At 44.5% G+C, this 19,687-nt stretch overlaps 1 protein-coding gene across 3 annotated transcripts in view; it reads left to right on the top strand.

Annotated features, from left to right (window-relative positions):
- CAMK1D (calcium/calmodulin dependent protein kinase ID) overlaps nt 1-19,687 on the top strand; it is a 210,567-nt gene that overhangs the window by 178,661 nt on the left and 12,219 nt on the right. For all 3 annotated transcript variants that reach the window (XM_032105583.1, XM_032105585.1, XM_032105584.1), the window contains exons 6-8: nt 1,067-1,142; nt 9,328-9,440; nt 11,176-11,254. In XM_032105583.1, the coding sequence (XP_031961474.1) occupies nt 1,067-1,142; nt 9,328-9,440; nt 11,176-11,254 (268 nt within the window). The remainder of the gene's footprint in view (nt 1-1,066; nt 1,143-9,327; nt 9,441-11,175; nt 11,255-19,687) is intronic.

Raw genomic sequence — 19,687 nt, 5'->3', positions numbered from 1 at the left:
CTGCTTTGGTGTTGGTGAGATTCCTAGCAGAGGAAGGTGTGACTCCCAAGAAACATTTTTGTTGGGACTTGCTGCTGCATGACTTTTTTCCAGCCCTTGAACTCTAAATTACTCAAAGGAAATAACTGTGCTTTTTAAAACCCAGCGTGGCAAGTCTGCTTTAGGAATGCCACAATCAGTGATTTCTTGCATTATTGTGGACATTTTGCTTTGAAAAAGGCAAAAGCTTCTTTACATGAAAAAGATTAGGGTCTCAGGGTTTTAAAATTTAGGTGTAAGCATTTGCCCTGCAAGGTGCCAACAGGGAAAACATATACTCCAGGATTCCAAACAAAAAATACACCTTTTTTAGTCTCAGTAGTGTAAGACACTAAAGCAGATCCATGAAGAGTTTCAATAAATGCCCAGGCTCTTGCTTCTAGCAAAATTCTGACTATGGTGGCTGAAAACTATAGAGGCAGGAGGCTTAGTTCCTTTGTGCATGTCCAATTCTTGTTGCTTTTCATTTCTCCCTCTGAAGGTGTCTGTGTTCCCAGAGGCAGAAGGACTAATGACTCCCTCTGACTCCGACATCCAGCAGGCTTTGGGAGGCAGCTGCTGGAAGAAATGGTGAATGCTCTCCTTCCTTTCCTGCAGATGTAGCTTATCTCCTCCCTGACTCGCTGCCCTTTCTGAGCTGCCTCTGGAACTCCCTGGTCTGGCAGCACGACGCGGCGGAGCCACAATGCTGTCAGGGAGAATGTGCATCTCTGCACCCGTGCAGAACTTGGCCTCATTTTCCTCCTAAAGAGGGAGGTGATGGCCCTCTGCCTCTCATGCATTTTTCTGTGCTTTGTTTTGTTTTCTGTGCCTGGAGACAAAAAAATGGTGAATTTTCTCCACTTTAGGAGTCATCCTTTTTTGTGAGAATATGACCTTCAGAAAACCCGGACATTTGCAAATGCAAGGGCTGTATGTGGAGAGCAAAACAAGGTCTTGGGGTGCTTCAAGTTTCAGGGTCCTGCCTTTTGACCATATTCAAATGTCTTGTTTTATAACATGTGCTTGTTTGGCTTTTTATTTTCAGCTCCTGAAGTGTTGGCCCAGAAGCCCTACAGCAAAGCCGTGGACTGCTGGTCCATCGGGGTCATTGCCTACATCCTGTGAGTACCTCTTGAGTTTCCAGTGCTGGCACCTTTGGGACCTGCAGCTTGCTCTCCCACCATGAAGTTACCTGCTTTGCCTGTGGCAAAGTAGCTAATTCCTGCCACTTGTGACGTGGGGTAACCCTGGACACCTCCCAGTTGCAAAAAGGCTGAAATTTGAGCAAAAGTGGTAGGAAATGAACCAGTACCCTTCAGCTGCCAAAATCCTTGCTCCCACCAGAGCTCTATTGTGTGCATTAGTGTGGGCTTGTCCAGGCTGTGCCATTATTGAAGTTACTGTGTCCCCTGTTCAGATTGGTTTTGAGGAGAAACAAATCTGGCTGTGTTCACAGAGCTGCCACAGAAACAAATGTCTTTTCCTAACAGCATTACCAGTGCTTTATTATTTTTTACTTTTCCCTTTTACACAACTGTCACAGTTAGACTGAAGGAAAAAGCAGCTCCAATGAGGCACAGCATTAAAGCATTCCTACTTTGTTCCCTTTTTCCTTATGCAGACATTTCATGGCTTGTCAACATGAATAACTTTTTGATGGTGTGGTAGAACTGTTTTTGCCAGGACATACCTCATTGCTGTGCTATCCACTCTGTGCAATGTTCATTCTTTGTATTTGCATTACATTTGCATAAGTTACATGCTACCCAAAAGAAGGAGGTTTTATATACAATAGTATAGGAAGGCTTTATTTATTGCATGTGTGTTTATTTATTTAAACCAAAATCCTGCCTGAAAACATTAGTTTTATGACTGACTTCCTAATCTACATGAATATTTGAAAACTTGTTGAGTACAAAACTTACATGGGAATGGAATTCTTTCAGAGCAGCCATCAATAGCAGGATGCAAAAAGCTTTTGCTAAACAAAGCAAAAATCAACAGTGCTGATTCTGACTTTGTTTCAAAGCCCAGCGGGACCTACTACAGCAGTGAGGAAGAGGACAGACGTGCCAAAGTACCTCAGAGGCTGCTTCAGAAATCATTCCCTAGTGCTCTTTTAGATGAGGAGGACGTATGCTGACTCAAAGTTACCATTTTTCACAGGCAAACCTGATCATGGAAGTCCTAGGGGTTGGGATTTTTGACATTGTCATTCTTTGCCAGCCATGGCAGGACACAGCTGGAGTCTTTTCTGATGCTCTTTTAGCACTTTGCTGACTACCAGCTTCAGAGAGTGGGAGAAGGAGGATGCAGGTGGGAGCTAGCACTACTCTGCCTTATCTCCAGGCTCAGCTCCTGCCTGGATTCAGTTTATTGCCAAATATACACCGTGAAAATGTGTGTCCATCTGGCAGCCCAAGGGAGGGCTGTGAACTGTTGCATCTGGCTTTCTGAAGAGAAACCTGGCTCTGCTTTCCTCCAGGTTGTCAGTCCCATGTGTCAGTGGCTCATGCACCAAAGGCCTTTTGTGCTGGCAGACCTGATTATTTCACTTGCTGCTTTCACGGGTCTTGCTAAGGAATAGGGGTGAGGCAGTGCTAAGCAATGTGTCCTCCACACCCAGTTTATGAACACTTCTTCAACAGGTGGAAGATTTTAATCTCCTCTGTAATCCTTTCTCCTTCCTAAGCAAGGCTGCTCTTTCTGCAAGGTTCAGCTCCGTTTCCTTCTCTGTTTTCCAAATCAGCGTGTGATCAGCTTGTCGAGCAAGGCATGCACACTCCTCAAATTTAAATTCCCTATTTGCTATACAGGGAATTCCCAACCCAGAAGGCTTAAATCATCTCAGTAAGAATGAGCCTCTATGAATCCCTGTTTGCAGGACAAGGAAACCTTTTCAGGGTTTCTGTGCTTCAGGTAATAAGGTCTTGATTTGTATTTTGTACAGCCCAAATGAACAGCAATAACCATTGCTGTAGAAGGAGCCTGTTAATGTCTTTGCCAGACTGTTACAGCTTGGGTGGGATTGGGTCTGAGACCAAACCACCTCTTTCAATGTGTAAGCCACATCCTTCAGCTCGTGTAGCAGTCAGCAGCACTCCAGGGCTCCCTTTGCTTAGCCCCCCACAGCCCCTGGCATCAGGGGCCCTGTGCACTTCAGCTTCTCCAGGGGCATTGGGCACCTCAACCCAGCCTGGGTGGATGCAAGCAGCCATTTCACCAGGATGTGCTGTTCAGTTGCCTAAACTTGCATGTTCATTGCCATGCTGGGGGGTCCTGGGCAGCCACATGGATCTGGCAGATGTAACACATTGCAGAGACATTCCTTCTGGAGAGGCAGATGGATCCAAGCTGGAGACCATGGACCATGTCAAATTGCACCAGATGCCCATGCTGAGGTGGCTGGATCCCACCCTGCTGCCTGCTCAGAGCCCTGCTTTCACAGTGTGGATTCATGTGCTGTGTGGTACATTTACATCACTCTCCATCCTCCCTTGACTCCATCTCTGCTGAGTGCAATGTGATCTTAGAAACCCAGCCCACATCTCACGTGTCGTAGTCTTGGTCTGGATCTCATCCTTGCTTCCAGGAATAGCCAGGAGCTGCAGATGTGGTCTCTTAAGAAAGTGGATGTCTGGGATACAGTAAAAAGAGAGAGGAGGAGGGTGCTTCCCTAAGCTGGAAGGAGTTAGCCCTGCTGGCGTGTCTGATACCACCAGTGATGGGTACAGGTTTGACACGTAGGTTTGTGGTCTCAGCAGTGCCACACCACCAAAGGCAGCAGTGCCAGTGGTCTCCCAGTGTGACATGGCACTGAGATGCCGCAAGAACCAGCAGCACAATCACCCTGGTGCAATGCTGGGAGTTAATCCTGCCCTGAGCAGGAGTTATTTGTTCCAATATGCCACTGCACCCATCTGGATATGCCATTTCCAGCTCCACAATCAGCAGAGTTGGAGCTCCTTGCACGTGCCTAAACCAGTTGGAGATGCATTTTTACATAAAGCAATCCAAGCACAACGTCCAGCCTCACCTCATCACCTCTCCCACAGATCCTCACTGCCACTCTGGACAGACTGTTGTCATTTAAGAAGATGGAAACTCAGGGGAAACCAACACAGAAGCCAGGCATAAATCAAAGATGCTTTGAGCTAATATTACTGCAAGTGGTTTGAGTGCCTCCAGACACAAGCTCAGTCTCACTTGAGAGCCGTCACTTTATGACACTGGAAGAACAAACTGTTTCTGTGGCACTGATGCTGTAGAGAAGTATTTGTTTCCGTGATATGCAAGGATGTCTTGGGAAAGAATACTTTTGTTTCAGTGCCAGCCTCTAAGTCTCCTCGTTAATGACAGCCAGATTGCAGAGGCCGCACCAGAGGAGTTTTTATCAAAACCTGTTTTGCATGAGAAGTCATTATTCACAAAAATTAATTTTAGAGCCTGAAATTTCCTGTTATTCCAGTTGCAGTATTTCTCAATTTGAAACAGCCTTACTGTTCAGCTCGGCTTTCCACTTATCACAAGGTAGTTTTGATAATGTGTCCAGCTTAAAAATATAAAGTGTAAGAAGAGCAAGAGACTTCACTGGATTCCCAGCAGCTGGATTTTGTACCTTTCTGGATCACATAAGGGGTGACAAAAGCTTGGGGAACTAAAATACTGATCACATGCATACTTTATATAGTGAAGATTCAGTTAATTTATGCAAGCAACAGAAAATTGTGTTTCAAAGCTGGAAAAGAACCTGGAGGCACAGAATGCTCTGCCTCATCCCCTGGTTATTCATAGTCTTCTGCAAGAGGTCAAACACAATTTGCTTTGAATTTTCTTCTGATTCTCTTCACTATTAGGACAAAAAAGTTACTGGTTTGTTATTGTTTATAAACAGTTACAGATCTGGAGATAAATCTTGGATCATACTTTCACACTTTGCTGCTGAGCTGCTTTTGATTTTCAAGTGGATGTGCATGAATCATCAGTGATGTTTGTATGGAAGGATTAACCAGGGACAGTGCAAAGTATATTCTGCCAAAAGAAGTTTCCACCATCACCCTAGGAGTCATCCATTGGGGAAAAGTGGTCAGTCATCTTGCCTGCTTGGCATCACACAAAAGTCTAAGCAAGAAAGTGAGGAATAACTTACTTGTTCAGCACTGAAAGAAGAAATAGTGCTGGCAGAGGACACAAGCACGTTGGATTATTCAGGAAAACTCAGCTAACATTGGGAAGACAACCCCAAATGATTGTTCCTCATTGCTTGCTTCTAATTTGTCTTTGGTTCCCTGTGCTGATATGTCCTTGTCCACAGCTTTGTGGGGGCACCGGTGTCAGCCAGTATGAGGGATTGTTCCCAGAATATACAAAAGAAATACATTTGTTTATCCCTATGAATAGCACTTGGATGACTTCCCATGCCATACATCTCAGGTCTTTGAGCACTTACTGAATTCTTTGTTCTAATCTAACCATAAAGTGGTTTGTAAAAGTAACCCTTGGGCCTCTTGTGTTACAGGCTGGACACTGACCATGTGAATGAGTTATTTAGCCTTTAGTATCACCCCCAATACGTAATGGGAGCTTGCAGGGGTTTGCTTTCTCTGCCTGGTGAGGACAAGATGTTTCTGCTCTTCCTCTTTTGCTCTCAGGATGACTTTTAGAAATGACTTCTGGCAATATCTTTCTGTTGTACATCCACCTGTGTTTTTCTTATCTGCATCCCATTATTTTTAAGGCAAGACTGGGAATAGGAGTTCAGGGGAAAATCTGTTGCTTATATGATAAGGTTGCTAAATAATTCTGAAAACCTTTTATTTGGTGAAACTGCAAGAAAATGATGACAACTAATAGCTGCCTGAAACTCCCCCAGGACAGTGCAGGATTTTTTCATATCAAATACAGAGGGGTTATTTTTGCATTTCTGCATATCTAAAGAAAAGCAGCAGAACCTCTGATAGTGAGGTCATTTTTTTCACACAGAAATGTCCCAGCAAATGGAAATGAAGTCGGTGGGATTTTGATTCTGTAAGAATTAACCAAAAACTCATTATGGACTTTGGAAAGTGGCCCAGTTGCTGGCAGTCCAGCAAGATTTCCTCCAGACATAAATTGCAAGATAGGCTGATTTGCTGGGGCTTTCCCATCCCTTCTGTAAAGCCAATAATGTTAAACCTTAAGTAACATTAAAACTTCTGTGTGTTCCTAAGCTCTGTTTTTAAGGAAAAGGACAGCAAGGCTGCCTGTATTTTGGCTCTCAACCCATCCCTGTGCCAGGGTGCCCCAGTGTTCCACTCCCACATACCACCTCTTCTGGCCTACAGGGCTTGCTCCCTTCTCACTTGATTTTTGATGTAGGTTGTCACTGATTTGCCTCCCAGAGGAACATCCTTTGATTGCTGTGTGCAGGAGGTTCATCCCATCCCTGACCAAGCCAGGATCAGCCCTTGCTCTGCACTCAGCTGGCTCTCACGCAAGGGGCTGGTTTGGGGGGATCTCCCTGCCCATGACCTGTAGTACCAACTAATGCTTCTCAACCTCTTCCTAGCAAGGGAAAAGCTGTGCCAAAAGAGGCTGTTTTCTGCCCTGTGTCCAGCTTCCAGCAGTTCTGGTGCCTTCCAACATGACCCTGTCTCTCCTTGTGCATCACCATGGGCTGCAGTGACCTCCTGGACACACAGACTGATTTCCCAGATGTGTAGATATTCAAGCTATGCAGAGGAGCTGGATTGAAAGGCTCTGGAGAGGCTGGGGCTCTTGCTGGGACTCATATCTCTCTGCTCCCCCCTTTCAGGGTTGTTGCCCTCCAGCTCTGTTCTGCTTTGCAGTTTGCTCCTACCTTTTGTTGCCACAAGTGTGTATAAATCACAGCAGTCCTAACTTGTGCTCTTGTACCTTTGCCAAGGTAATTAGTACATTAGTACAATTAGCACATTTGAAGGGAGCTATTTCTCTCTCCAGAGCAGCCTGCCAGTGCCTCAGCATGCACAGTGCTGTCTGCTCACCTTAAAATGCTTTGGGGTTGTTTAAGGAAAGTGCTGAGGAAGGCAAGAAATTAATGAAGGGCTGTCAGGCTTCTTACATGGAGCCCCCTGAGTCTCCCAGGGAAGAGGGGACAGAGCAATGGCTTCAAGTGGTTTTTCTTCTTTCTTTTTTCTTTTTTCTTTTTTCTTTTTTCTTTTTTCTTTTTTCTTTAACTCCAACCTGGGCATCTCTACCCCAGTGCTCATCCTACCAGTTACAGTGCTGGTGCTGTCAGCTCCATCATTTCCCCTCAGTAAAGCACCCAAAATCTTGAGGATTGTGACGAAAGAGGAGGAAGGTGAAAATCAGTTCATGTGCATCCCACCCCAAGACTGTGAGGTGTGAGCACTGATAATTATCACACTAAAACAAGTAATTTATAAGCTCATCACAGATACCTGTAGGGCTGGACCCTGACTGTGGATCCAGTTTCTTCATTAAGCTACCAGGTTTCTTCATTAAGCTACCAGATGTTTTTCCTTCGTTATCCATGTACATAGTGCCTTTTTGGCATTTGCTTGAATTCAGCATTTTTAAGGACCCTTCTCACAGACCACCTGCACCACGGGGTTTCACACAGGAGCACCCAGCCCCCCACACAAGCACATGCCCATTAAGGAGGTGCACAGTCCTGCTCTGGACATACATGCTTGTCTGGCATGAGGTTATCTTACTGCTTTTGACAATGGCAGTCATCCAGTGGGACACAAATGAGGACTGGCTCATCTGCTCTCCGAGATAGAGAGAGACTTCTGGTTCAGCTGAACCACAGCGGGTTCATTATCATGCTGCAAATTTCGGTAGAGTTCTCCCAGGTCAGTATGGATGTGACGCAGATCAACATCTCACTCGGTATTTAAATTATTTATCAAGCGTACTGGCTCTTCAGAGCTAACAAAACATTGCTCCTTTCACCCTCAAGTGCTGAGTTGGTTCGAGTAACCTCCAGGGCAGCCAGCTGGCTTTGGGTTATAAATAACTCAAGTATTTAATTTCTTGCAGTTTCCCCGCCTTGCTCTGTTGTTGCTTCTGAGCTGGATCTTCAGTCTGTTTGTAATGGCTGGCTCTCTCCAGTTAAATGCTTTATTGAGGTTGATTGACTCAGAGTTAAAAAACTGTAGGAAAAAGATGATTTCAATACCAGCAAAGTATGTGAAAGAATGATTTAGACCAGCGATAAGAGAAAAAAAAGTATCATCTTTATACAGACCGCAGAGGCAGGAAAGTCTGTTCAACTGTGAGCAGGATGGGTTTGCTAAAACCTTGGGCCAGCCTCAGAGATAAATCTGGCACTTTGCAAAGCTGGTATTAAAATCTGAAGAAGGGGTGTCTCTGCTGGCATGTCTGTGCAGAGTGGGACAGACTTCTCCCTGCAGCACCAGCTGGGTGTGAGGGATCTCTGACACACGAGTTTTGTCACTGCATTTGCTTAATGCAGTGCTGGATGTGCTTTTCCCAAGTCCAGCCCTGCCTCAGCATCGTGGCTGTCCTGTTCTCTGCAGCACTGGGAGGGTGCACCCTGAATGTATTAGCTCAAACTAGGCAAATAATGTTCAATGTCCTGCTTGTCCTGAGGCCAGGTTTTCTGAGAAGCCTGATTATAAACACTGAAAACCAGGACAGGACTGTTATTAGCCTCAGGCAAAGCAGGCAATTGGATGGGGTCAGCGAAATCACTTGCAGGAGTGAGAAAGGGAGAGGCTCTCCCTGTGTCTGCAGCAGCAACTGGCCCATGTGCAGCCCTTGCAGGCCCTGCTGCAGAGGAGAACGGGCTCCCAGGCGTCCTCCTCACTGTGTCTGGGGACACAGAGCCCAGCAGAACCTGCAGATGCATTATGCCCTCTGCCTGAAAGCTCTGCGGGGCTCCTTGTCCTGCATTGCACCAGGTCTTCTGGATATGCTGAGGGATGAGAGGGACTGATGTTCTGTGACCCTGAAATCTCCTCTTAGCACGTGTAAAGGAGAGGATGTCTGTGTGATAAAACTGTTCCTCTGGTTAAACACCCAAGAGCATGCAGAGGGAGTCCAGGATATCTGCATGGGTCAGTATGGGGTCAACAGCACCAGGTTTCCAGGCAGAATTCCTCTCTGTCCAGGACAGTGCCAGTCTTGTGAGTTTACATGTCCCTGAACAAACTTCTCTCATGGTAACACTTGCCTGCTTGAAAACTTACTGGGGCAAGTCTTAAGCAAGAGTTTCTCCTTCTTCTCCCTCCCTCCTTCTCACCTTCTGGACAGAAATGGGTCCAGTGGCCACCTCTCTCTTTTCTTGTCCTCCATTAGGCTCTGTGGATACCCCCCTTTCTATGATGAAAACGACTCCAAACTCTTTGAGCAGATCCTTAAGGCAGAGTATGAGTTTGACTCTCCGTACTGGGATGACATCTCCGAGTCTGGTAAGTAGCTACTGCTGTTTAAATTGCAACAACCAGGCGTGCATGTGTGCCTATTGCATACTTCCCCCCTGGGCATGAAAATGCACCCTCCATCATGTTCAGAGCTCATTTTAACTGAAAAACAGTGGGAATGTGCATTTCTTTTGGCTCAAATAGTCTTGGGAGTTTGTTTCTGCAGGAGACAAATTAAATACTGTTTTGCCCGGCCACACACAAAGCACTAAAACATAGCTCAAACAGAAGATAAAGATGGCAGAAGGCAGTCCCAAGAAGAAAAAGCAGCTTAATTTCTTCATTGTATCCAAATGAAAAGCAGATTGTTAATGTGTCATTAATAATAAGGTGGCAAACGAGTTTGGCTCTGTTGCTGACACTGCACTGCAGCTCCAAAGCAAGTCCTCAGTGTGTGCAGCAAAGAACCAAGAAATTAATGACTTTCAAATGAGGCAGGTGAGCAGATACAGAAACTGGGAGGACTGTCCATGTGGGTGGATGTTCCCCACCCAGTGCAAGAGACATTTAACCCATAGTACCCACCTGTCCCTGCTCCTGTCAGCCTGGCAGAGGGGCAGATACACCAAGGTGTTACAGGCAGATGTGCCGAAGGGCTTCTGGCTCCAGCGTGGGTCCATGTCAAGGGGTGACAGCAGGGGACATTCAGCCTTGCACATGCCTGTGTCCCTGAGACACTGTGTGGTCTCCAAGAGGTCACCCAAGCTCAGTGTCCTTCCTCTGTCCAACCCACGGAAACATCTGCTACTTCATGCAGGAGAAGAAATGAATTCTAGGAATATTCCATCATGTAAAAATATCCATATAAATACAGTTTTCTAATTTATTAGTGCTACTGATTGAGGCAGGGGAGATAAAAAATGAGTGTTTTTATTATAAAGATGATTATATATGCTCTTATCTCCACACAGAGCATCATTTTACGCTGCTTACATCTGCAGTCCAGGTACTGTTGTGATGGATTGCTCACAAATATATGTGATGAGAAGTTTTTTTAAACTAATAAGGATTTTCAGAGAAAATATGAAAGTCTGCTGGCAGACTCTTATGCCTCATGGGGGAAAGTCCATCACCTAAATCAGCACAAAGATTTTCCTGCCATATTTGGCTTTGCTGTGGCTCCTTCAGCTACGCTGTCCTGAAGCTGCTGGATGCACGCCATGCTGCAATCTCCCTTCCTTCCATTATAGTGCCGATTAAAAACACACTGCCTCCTGCTCCAGGGAGTCCATTTTCCTTGCTAAATTCCTCTTAAATAGGCAACATGTCCTCACAGCTGTCCATGTGTGTGACTGCTTGGAATGAGCAACGTGAAGCTCCTCTTACTGTGGCGTCTGACATCCTCCCTCTCCTCTCAGCTGACCAGCACCTCCAGTGGATGTGGCCACGATCTGACCACTAAGATGATGCAGCACATGACTGACCAGGGACCCAGGAGCTGGTGGGGTTATCCTCTGCTGACTCTGCATTATCCATACCGCTCCTAAATGCCTGCAGGAGTAGATGCCTTCAGCTTTTATCTGCTACACTAAATAGCTTGGATTTGTCCTAAGTCACTTTGGTTATATCTATACTAATAAATAAAAAATTACTCAGGGCCATTTTCTTGTGCTGTGGCCAAATGGCACTTGGTAGCCTGATCAGTGCTGTTGGCTGATCATGTGGCAGCAGGACTGGGCCTCAACTCTATTGCTTTCAATTATTCTCTCTTTTTTTTTTGCAGCTAAAGACTTCATTCGGAATTTGATGGAGAAGGACCCTAATAAAAGATACACCTGTGAGCAAGCAGCACGGCACCCTTGGTAAGCAGCACTCACTGCTCTGAAAAACCCTCAGGACAGAGCGCACCTTTTTACATTCATGGGTGGAAGTGGTTTTTCTGTCACGTATTGTACTGACCTCTACTACATAACTCTGTGCTTCTATTCTTACAACCCCTGCCTTTGTCCCCCAGATTTTCCTGGAAAACTGTAATGGAGTTGAATCTCATGCACCAACCTGTGTAAGGATTAGTAAAATGCTGAATTACATATGTTGACTGTAGTGCAGCAGTGGGATGTGCCAAAATGATTAAAGTGCCTTAAGTTAGATGATGCCTTTGCATATGGGTGACTTCACCAACATTACCCAAGGTTTGTGTAGCTGGAACAAGGGTGACTCATGTACTTTTGACCAGCCCTGAGTGACTGAGAGCATCATCCCACACTACCAGCTGCACCCACACATGGGCTCTGGATCTAAGTCTTTTAGGGCAGGGAACATTATATATACAAGGTGAGGTATTATTTTTGTTGTTATAAAAGCTGCAACAGAAAAGAGTTAATGGCATGACATTTGCACCTCAGGTATGCATTAGACTCTGTTTTTATACTATCACAGTTGCCCCAAATGCCACTTCCTTTTGCACTGTCTGTGTGACAAAAAGGAAATTTTGAGAAATGAAATCCAGCTTTTGTGAGATGAAAAAAAATCCCAGACTGTTTCTAAATGACACTGACATGAGCCTTAGGAAATTAAACAAGTCAATATTAGAAATACAGAATAAACAATGGGAATGCAACTCCCAGTAGAGAGTGAGGTGACCATTTGTACAACTCAGAGACAGATTTTCCAAAGCCTTGCATCCAAGATACACAAAACGTAAGCATCCAGCTCCTGGCCCTGCTACATCTGTGTTGGTTGCTGGAGTGCAACAAAGAAACGTGGCACTTGTAACACACACAGCTTCTGGGCCCTCTGAAAGGAACAAAATGATAAAAAGTGTTTTCATTCCTTTTTTTGTGTGGTTTTTTTTTCTTTTGCATGTCATGGCCAAGGGCCAATGGAAACTCACAGACTACTCCATAATTCGTACTATTTTCCACAGAATCCAATCTTCCATGTAAAAACAACACCCCAAAAGGGTTTTTCCCCATTTCTGTGGCAGGGGGTCTTCTTCCACCAGGCTGACTTTGCCATCCAGTGGTTCATTTTTGAGACTTCAGGTTTTTACACAGCTCCCAGCACAGCTCAGGGTCAGCCTTTGAAATGTCAGACATGCAAATGGCACTGCAGAAGGAAGGCTGAAAATACTCACCATGTTTCCACTCCACATCCAGAATCCACCTCCCTTTGACACAGAGACAGTGTGTGCCAGGGGACTGTGGGGTAGTTGTACTGAAAGCAAAGCATGGAGGTTTCCAAAGCTATGGCTTCAGATCTGCCTCTGTCCTCCACAGTGTGCTCATGAGCAGCATTCCATGCCTCATTCCCCCTTGCTCTGAAAAGCTTCCTGTAACATGGATGTTGCAGTTTTGGGCCTCTCTGGAGAGGGGTGCAGTGATTTTTTTTGGAGGGTTTGGATCCCGTAGTGGTGAAGGCCTTTTTGGATAATCGTGTCTGCTCACCCAGATATTATCTGTTATTTTGGAGTAGTGATAGGATCTCCTTTTGCCAAAGCATTGCTCAAGGAGCGTTTTCCACCCAGATCCCTTATGTCAGGAAGTAGTGAGGGTTTCTACTGTTTCTTTTCTCATTCTAGCCATTACATCTGTTGCAGTAACATCCTTTCCTTCTCTTGGTAAGGGAGGGAAGGCTATTTCAGTCAAGGAGGAGGAGAGTTCTGTGCTTTGTCTCAGTGGTCAGCTGTGTCCTTCTCTCAACCTGGGCATATTTACATTTCCAACAGCTCCAGGCCTGAGTTCCTCTCTCTCAGGGTTGCATCCAGTGTTGCAGCAGTTGGAGACAGGGCTGCACATGTGCAGCCAGAAGAGAGAGGGTACCACACCCCCTTTTCCAATGAGCATGGATTTTTCAGTGTACATCCCCCTTAGCCACGTCACCTTCCACAGTGCCAAAAGAGCATCTTCTCTGTGTGTTATCAGAAGGACAGAGGTACATAAGACTGTTGGCTTAGTGGGAAGAGATGATCAGAGCAGGCTGAAGTGGTCCCGTAAATGATACGTTTTTGCAGAGTGCTTGCACAGCAAGCAGCCCATAATGGCATCTCATAAAAGGCGTTTTTTCTTGTCTGCTCAAGCAACACAACTGGAGAAGCATCTTTGAACCCTAGAGTTCTCACAAAGCGAAACCCTGGTGCCACTGAGGCTAATGGGAGTTTTGCCAGACTTCAGTGAGAGTTGGGGTTTGTCTCCTTGTTTCACCAGCAGAACACAGGCCTCCCTGAGTCACGGTTGCTGTGTAAATGGTAGATAATTAACATATATGGGGAAGGGGCTCCATGTAGTAACATTTTCCAGCTTTCCCTTTTTCTTCCTCCTGTGAAATCTTCCTTTGCAGTATCAGATCATTGGGATCTGTCACAAATTTAGAAGAAATCTATCAAATCATGAGTACTTAACACATATTTTATAATCTGATTATGCTAAAAGTAGTTAACTGTGCATGACATGGCTACCTGGCCATGAGATTTTGTTGTTTCAATATGCAGTATTTGTGAAGAGCAAACTGATTCCAAAGCACGCCTTTTATTTTAATCACCATGTTTTCAGTAAAACCTTCCAAACAGGGCTTGCAAGAACTAGATCTTGCAAGATACTACATTTGTGCCTTTAAGGTTAATAATGTCTTTGAATTTTGGGAAACTGCTCCAGAATAGATATTTGCATGACTAAATGTTTGCACAGGATCAAACCCTAAAAAAAGTAAATACTTCTTCCCAATGGCCCACTTTTCTGCAGTGTATCTGCTCACCACATGCCTACATTTACGTGATGTTTTGCTATTTATAATCAAAAGGCCTTGGCAGGGGGATGGTATGTTAAACTCGGAGCTGGCAGAAAAGGAGGCTAATAATTGCAGTGAAGTATGGTAGCTGAAACAGTACAATATGTGAGATTTGTTGGTATAATGACTCCACCCCTGCGTGTCCATTTATACAGATTTCTCCAGTTTAATATACAGGTGACTTACGCTTTCCGCTGGAAAAGTTATTTATTTTATAGCGTGTCTTTCAGTGAGGTTTGCACTGTTAATGGTGTATTGCAAAGGTGCAATGTTCTGCTTAGTTGTTCCCACTGTGACTTTTCAAAAAGGACATGGAAAATTAAGGTAACAAAAAACGGGGTGATTTTGCTGCAGCTTGATACATTTTAATGTTTCCCTGGCTCATATTAAAGACAGCAATTAAGTTTATTAAATATATTGCCATGTCAGAGCCCACATCCTGTTTAGGGCAGTGGCTCAGTCTGCAGTGATTAGAGGGGAGCAGCAGAAACCCGAAGACCTGTTCTTTCCAGCTATAGACTCATAGAAACATAGAATATCCTGAGCTGGAAGGGACCCACAAGGATTATAGAAGTGTGCTCCCCATCAGGTCAAACTAGGTCCTGCAGAGCCAAATTCAGCCTCTAGGCTTGGATTAGAGGGAAAGAAAACAGTGCTCAGAGGATGAGGACAAAGTCTGACAATTAGGAAGCTAATACAGAAGTTAGAAGGGCTGCCATGAATTTATTTACTCTGTCATGCATTAACCAAGTGAATTGAAATGGGATTTAGAGCCATGTGCTGAGGGCAGTTATAGCATCAAAGGCAATTTGAGACACCTAAATTAAAGGGTGATGGATTAATTGCTTCCATGTAGAGACTGTAAATACATAGACTGTAGAAGGAGTTTGTGACACCACTTAGACACCAGTGTCTGCAGGTAGGAGTGTGGTCCTGGCCTTTCCCCATTGCTTGTGCAAAGGGAGAGAGGATCCTTGGGATGTGCCAACCATCCACAACTTCACTGAGGAGTCACAGAGCTCTGGCAAGGACTGAGCCTCTGCAAATTGTGACCATGACCCTGAGTGTTTATTATGTGCCAGAGAGCACAAGCCAGATAATAATTTCCACCCAGGGAAAGCACATGGTTTACAAAGAGCCCAGTTCTCAGACAATATTGTTTGAAGTGTGGAAAGGCCTTCCTGAAGGGAACTGCTGATGTTTACAACATTAAATCAAACTCTTATCGAGTTCATCCCTGCACTCTATTTATTTTGGAACATACACTGATACATGTATTTATACACATGCATGGGGGCGGTGTGTGTGTGTGTGTGTGTGTACAAATAGAAGAGTTATGATCCCTCAGCATTATCCATTACAGCTAACTCCATGTTTCCTGTCATCAAAGTCAGGAGTATTTCCAAGCACTCTTTGCCCAGCACAGCATTTGAGTTGGCTGCCTTCAGAAGGGAGGTTCAGAAAATAATGGTGGATGAAAGGCTCTGCCTGCCTTTGTGGGCAGGGAGGACGAGCGAGACATTTGCTTGCAGCATGCTAATGAAGAACTATCCAAAAGGAAATTTGCTGGTTTTGTCTTTGTTAGACATTCCTCTCAAAGCTTAGAAGTGGTATGGCCGGATAAATTGGTGTGATAAGTTTGAAGGCAGCTAGAGAGCTAAAATAAATTAGATACTATGAAATAATATTTGATTGTTAGATTAGATTCCTCTCATGTGCAGGATTAGATTTGTTATGGTTATTCATGAGAAATACCCTTCTTAGCTTCAGTGGATGTGTTTGGGATGGAGAACCATCACTCTTGGTCTCTTGGTGTCCAATTCTGTGCATTGAGACAGTTATATATTTACTACTGGATGTAAAACCAGCTTCAGCATGAAGTTCCCCAAAGCATTGTTAGGGTGTAGCTGCTTTCAGGTGCTGCAAAATGGGAATCCCGAGAGAAAATCCAGGTTCCACTTAGACTAAACAGTCCTTCCCTGGTTCTGGGTGATGCTCAGCAGGATAACAGATGATGCATTATTCTGATTTGTTTAATTTTATTATTGTATATGTGTGTGGTAGGTAGAAGCAATGTCTTTTACTGGACCATCTAGTACAGTTGGTAAAAAAAACTTAAGTGCTGACACAGTTAACTTCAAAGGTAACTGTAAAGCCAGAAACTATTGTTCAGGACTAGATAAGCATCAGTCTGATCAGCTCAAGTTGATTACAGTTTCTCAGTGAAAATGGAGCTGATTTTTGCAGGCAAAGGATATGTTGTGCTAGGGAGGGAAGGAGAAATAAATAAAGAAAAAAAGATACTAAAAGATACATTAGAAAGACACTATTTTTGTCCTAAAAGGAAAAGCAAGATGGTTTATAGCCTGTGGTCTCGGAGAGTTAGGGAAACGTGGAAGGGTAATTATAACATGCACTAAAACCAGTATCTGTTAAATTTCATTCATTCTCTTCTCAGCAAGGGAACCAAAGTTCATTATTAAATACATTTGGTATAGATGTGAGGATGCTCATGACGCCCACCACAGGGTAGATCTGTGTGCCCAACGCATCTCTCACTTTTCATATCTACCAGTTGAGAGTACAAAAGATGTGACTTCTCCCTGCTCACCTCCACCTCTTCTGTGTCCTGAAACCCCCACATCTCCAGCAAAGCACCAACAGCGAAGGGATGTTAACATCGCTCATTTTCCTAGAAGTAAAACTATACTATAAACACTATAACACCATGAGTATTTCATAAAAGTTACAAAATCCTCCAAGTGCAGAACACAGTCTGAAAGCACCGTGCTCGTGTTACAGCATCGCAGGATTAACGGGGTAGCTCTTCAAAGGTGGCTTGGAGAACAATCCCACTCCCGACTTTGGCAGCCAAGGCTGTGTTCTGAGCCACACCATTCAGCATACCAGCACGTGTTTGAACAGCTCCTGCTGCCCTAAATCAGCCCCAGCAGTGCTGTTATTTTGCTCTGATTAAAAACTATCATCTGCAAAGTGCTAATGTTGCTGAAGAGACCTTAGGTGTAGGATGGTTCCACTGCTGTAGCATCTGAGGGCTTCACGGGATGTCTGTCCATCCCCTTGTGAAGTAAATAAATACTATTTTGCCTATTTGGAGAATACCAATACTATCTTGGTATTTGCCCAAATACCAAGAGTTTTTTCCTGGAACTACAATGATTGCATAGTGAACATAGAGTTAGGGGTGGTAGAAGGCAGTTTGTGAGCTCTTGGAACCAGCAGTTTCTTATTGAAGCCATAGCATTTCAGAAAATGACCCTGAAACTAATAAAAAAAAAATTAGATATATATGGAGAGAGAGAGAGAGCCTGTATTGGAACTACATGCCCAATCAAAAGCTTCATATGACGAAACTGTATTTTCAAATCCTTGTGGAGACTGGCAAGAACGATCTTCTGGAAGAGTTGGCAAGGGCATCATGCCCCAAGAACTTGTTCTGTCTGTGTTTCCAAAACAAGATTTGACAAGTGGGAAACAGGATCTGTTCTTATAGAGTTTGCTAACCAACTTGTTTGTAAAGCAAAATGCGTCATTAGCTTTGGTGGAAAAAATGTCCTTTGCAAGTGTAAGTGAATTTTCTGTCTTGGTCTTTTTGATCAGTTACTGAAGGGATGGGTTGGCTTGTAGTTTCTTCTGAGATCTGTAGTATGATAGCCAGTGCTCCCAGCTGGTGTGTGTTGAGGACACCTGCCTTCACCAAGGAGGTGTTCTTGGGCAGAGCAGAGTGCTGATGACATTTTGGAGTGACTCTGACTTGCAGTTTGCATTCCTACCAGGAAGCTCTGCTAGGGCCTCTCTGGGAGTGTGGATTGCTTGGGGTCCATCAGGGTCTGTGCTGAGCCTAGCCATATTCACTGTGCAGGACAGAGGATGGAACAGTGAACATGATGCTTAACCCAGGTAGTGCCTCACAAAGCTTTTGGTCACCTGGCCTCAGTGGGAAATCCAGGAAATCCAGCTTGCCTCCCTGTCAGTGGGAGACGTGATCAGAAGGAATCGTCTTCAAAGATCTGAAGATCATTCAGTTCTAAGCCAAACACTTCCCTTTCTCCATTAACAGCACAGGGACCCAAGAGGGGAAGTCAAGTGACATTTGGGAGCCATGCTTTGCCCAGTTCTTCTGTCTGCTCGAGGCAGAGGCTACTTGGCAGTGACAGTGAGATGGGGCCCTTCCCAGCTGGATGAGAGTTACCCTGGACCCTGCTCCTTCCTGCCCACAATCCTGCTGCTCTGAATAACCCAATAGAGATGAGCTCAGTTCCAACAGGATGGGATTGGTGGGTCTCCATTCTTGAAACATGAGGGTTTAGTCCTTCCTCCCAAGATTAAGTCATTGCTCTCATCTCTCTGATGAAGATCCTGGGAGATTGTTGCCAGCAGGAAGGCAGGCAGCAGTTTGGAGAAGGCTGATCTCAGCACTTCTTAGATGTGCCATGGACATGAAGACAGAAAAAGCATCATGTCCCTAGAGGAACAGGGTTACAGTTTGGAATGATGCGGGCAAAGCGAAAGGGATGCCTCCAGTACCTGGGACACATAAACGGAAGCAGCAGGCCGGGGTATGTAAGCAGAGTTTCATCTTTTAAGAAGCACAAAGTAACACTGCCATTCCACTGCCTTAGTTGGAAAACACAGAACAGTTCGGGTGCCGACCTCTAAGGAAGATGTGGACTAGCTGGAGAAAGTCCAGAGGAGCTCACTAGATCAGAGGATTAGAAAACATGAGTTATGAAGAAACAGTGGAAGAATCAGTTTGTTTAGTCTAGAGAGGATGGAGAGAAGTCATCATAACAGTCTTCAAATATATGAAAGGATGCTTCAAAGACAAGGGGAATAAACTATTTTCCATGTTCTCTGGGAGATCGTGAGGCACTGGAATAGGTTTCCTGACAAGTCTCCATCTTCTGGAGATCTTTAGGGACTGGTTAGTCATGTATTTGTCAAAACTATTTTGACAGAAGTGGGGTGGGCAGAAGGACTAGATGAACACTGAGTTCCCCCAGACCTTCTGATAATCCTGTTAGAGCTCCCCAGACTGGGATGCTCTGGTCCTGATGGATTATTCAATATCTTATAATTTTTTATTGCTAATGGACATTGTTTTTCTGAAAAAACAATGTGGCTAAAAAAATTGATTTTTGAAAGTATCACATACAACATACAATGCAATCTTTGCCTCCTTGCATCACCTACATTAGGTAGCACTAATTACCCCAGCACATGGCCCAACATCAGCTCACTATGGTGCCAGCTCTTCAACAGATCTCATGCCTTGAGGAGTTAAATGAATCAATAAAATCCCCTTGAAATAACTGAGTTTGGTGAAGATTCAAATGTATCTTTATCTGTTAAAGAAACTGTGCAAGATCAATCAATCTTTTTAGGTTAAGTGTTGCTCAGCTTAAGCTCTTTGTGCAGCCTGTGCTGCTTTAGTGAGTGTCCATGTATCTGCTTTACTGTAAATCTACATTAATCATAATGAATGACTA

Source organism: Corvus moneduloides, chromosome 4 (genome assembly GCF_009650955.1).
Source record: "Corvus moneduloides isolate bCorMon1 chromosome 4, bCorMon1.pri, whole genome shotgun sequence".
NCBI classification, from domain to species: domain Eukaryota; kingdom Metazoa; phylum Chordata; class Aves; order Passeriformes; family Corvidae; genus Corvus; species Corvus moneduloides.
Note: the sequence above shows the minus strand (reverse complement) of the source record. Positions and strands in the feature narration are given on the sequence as shown.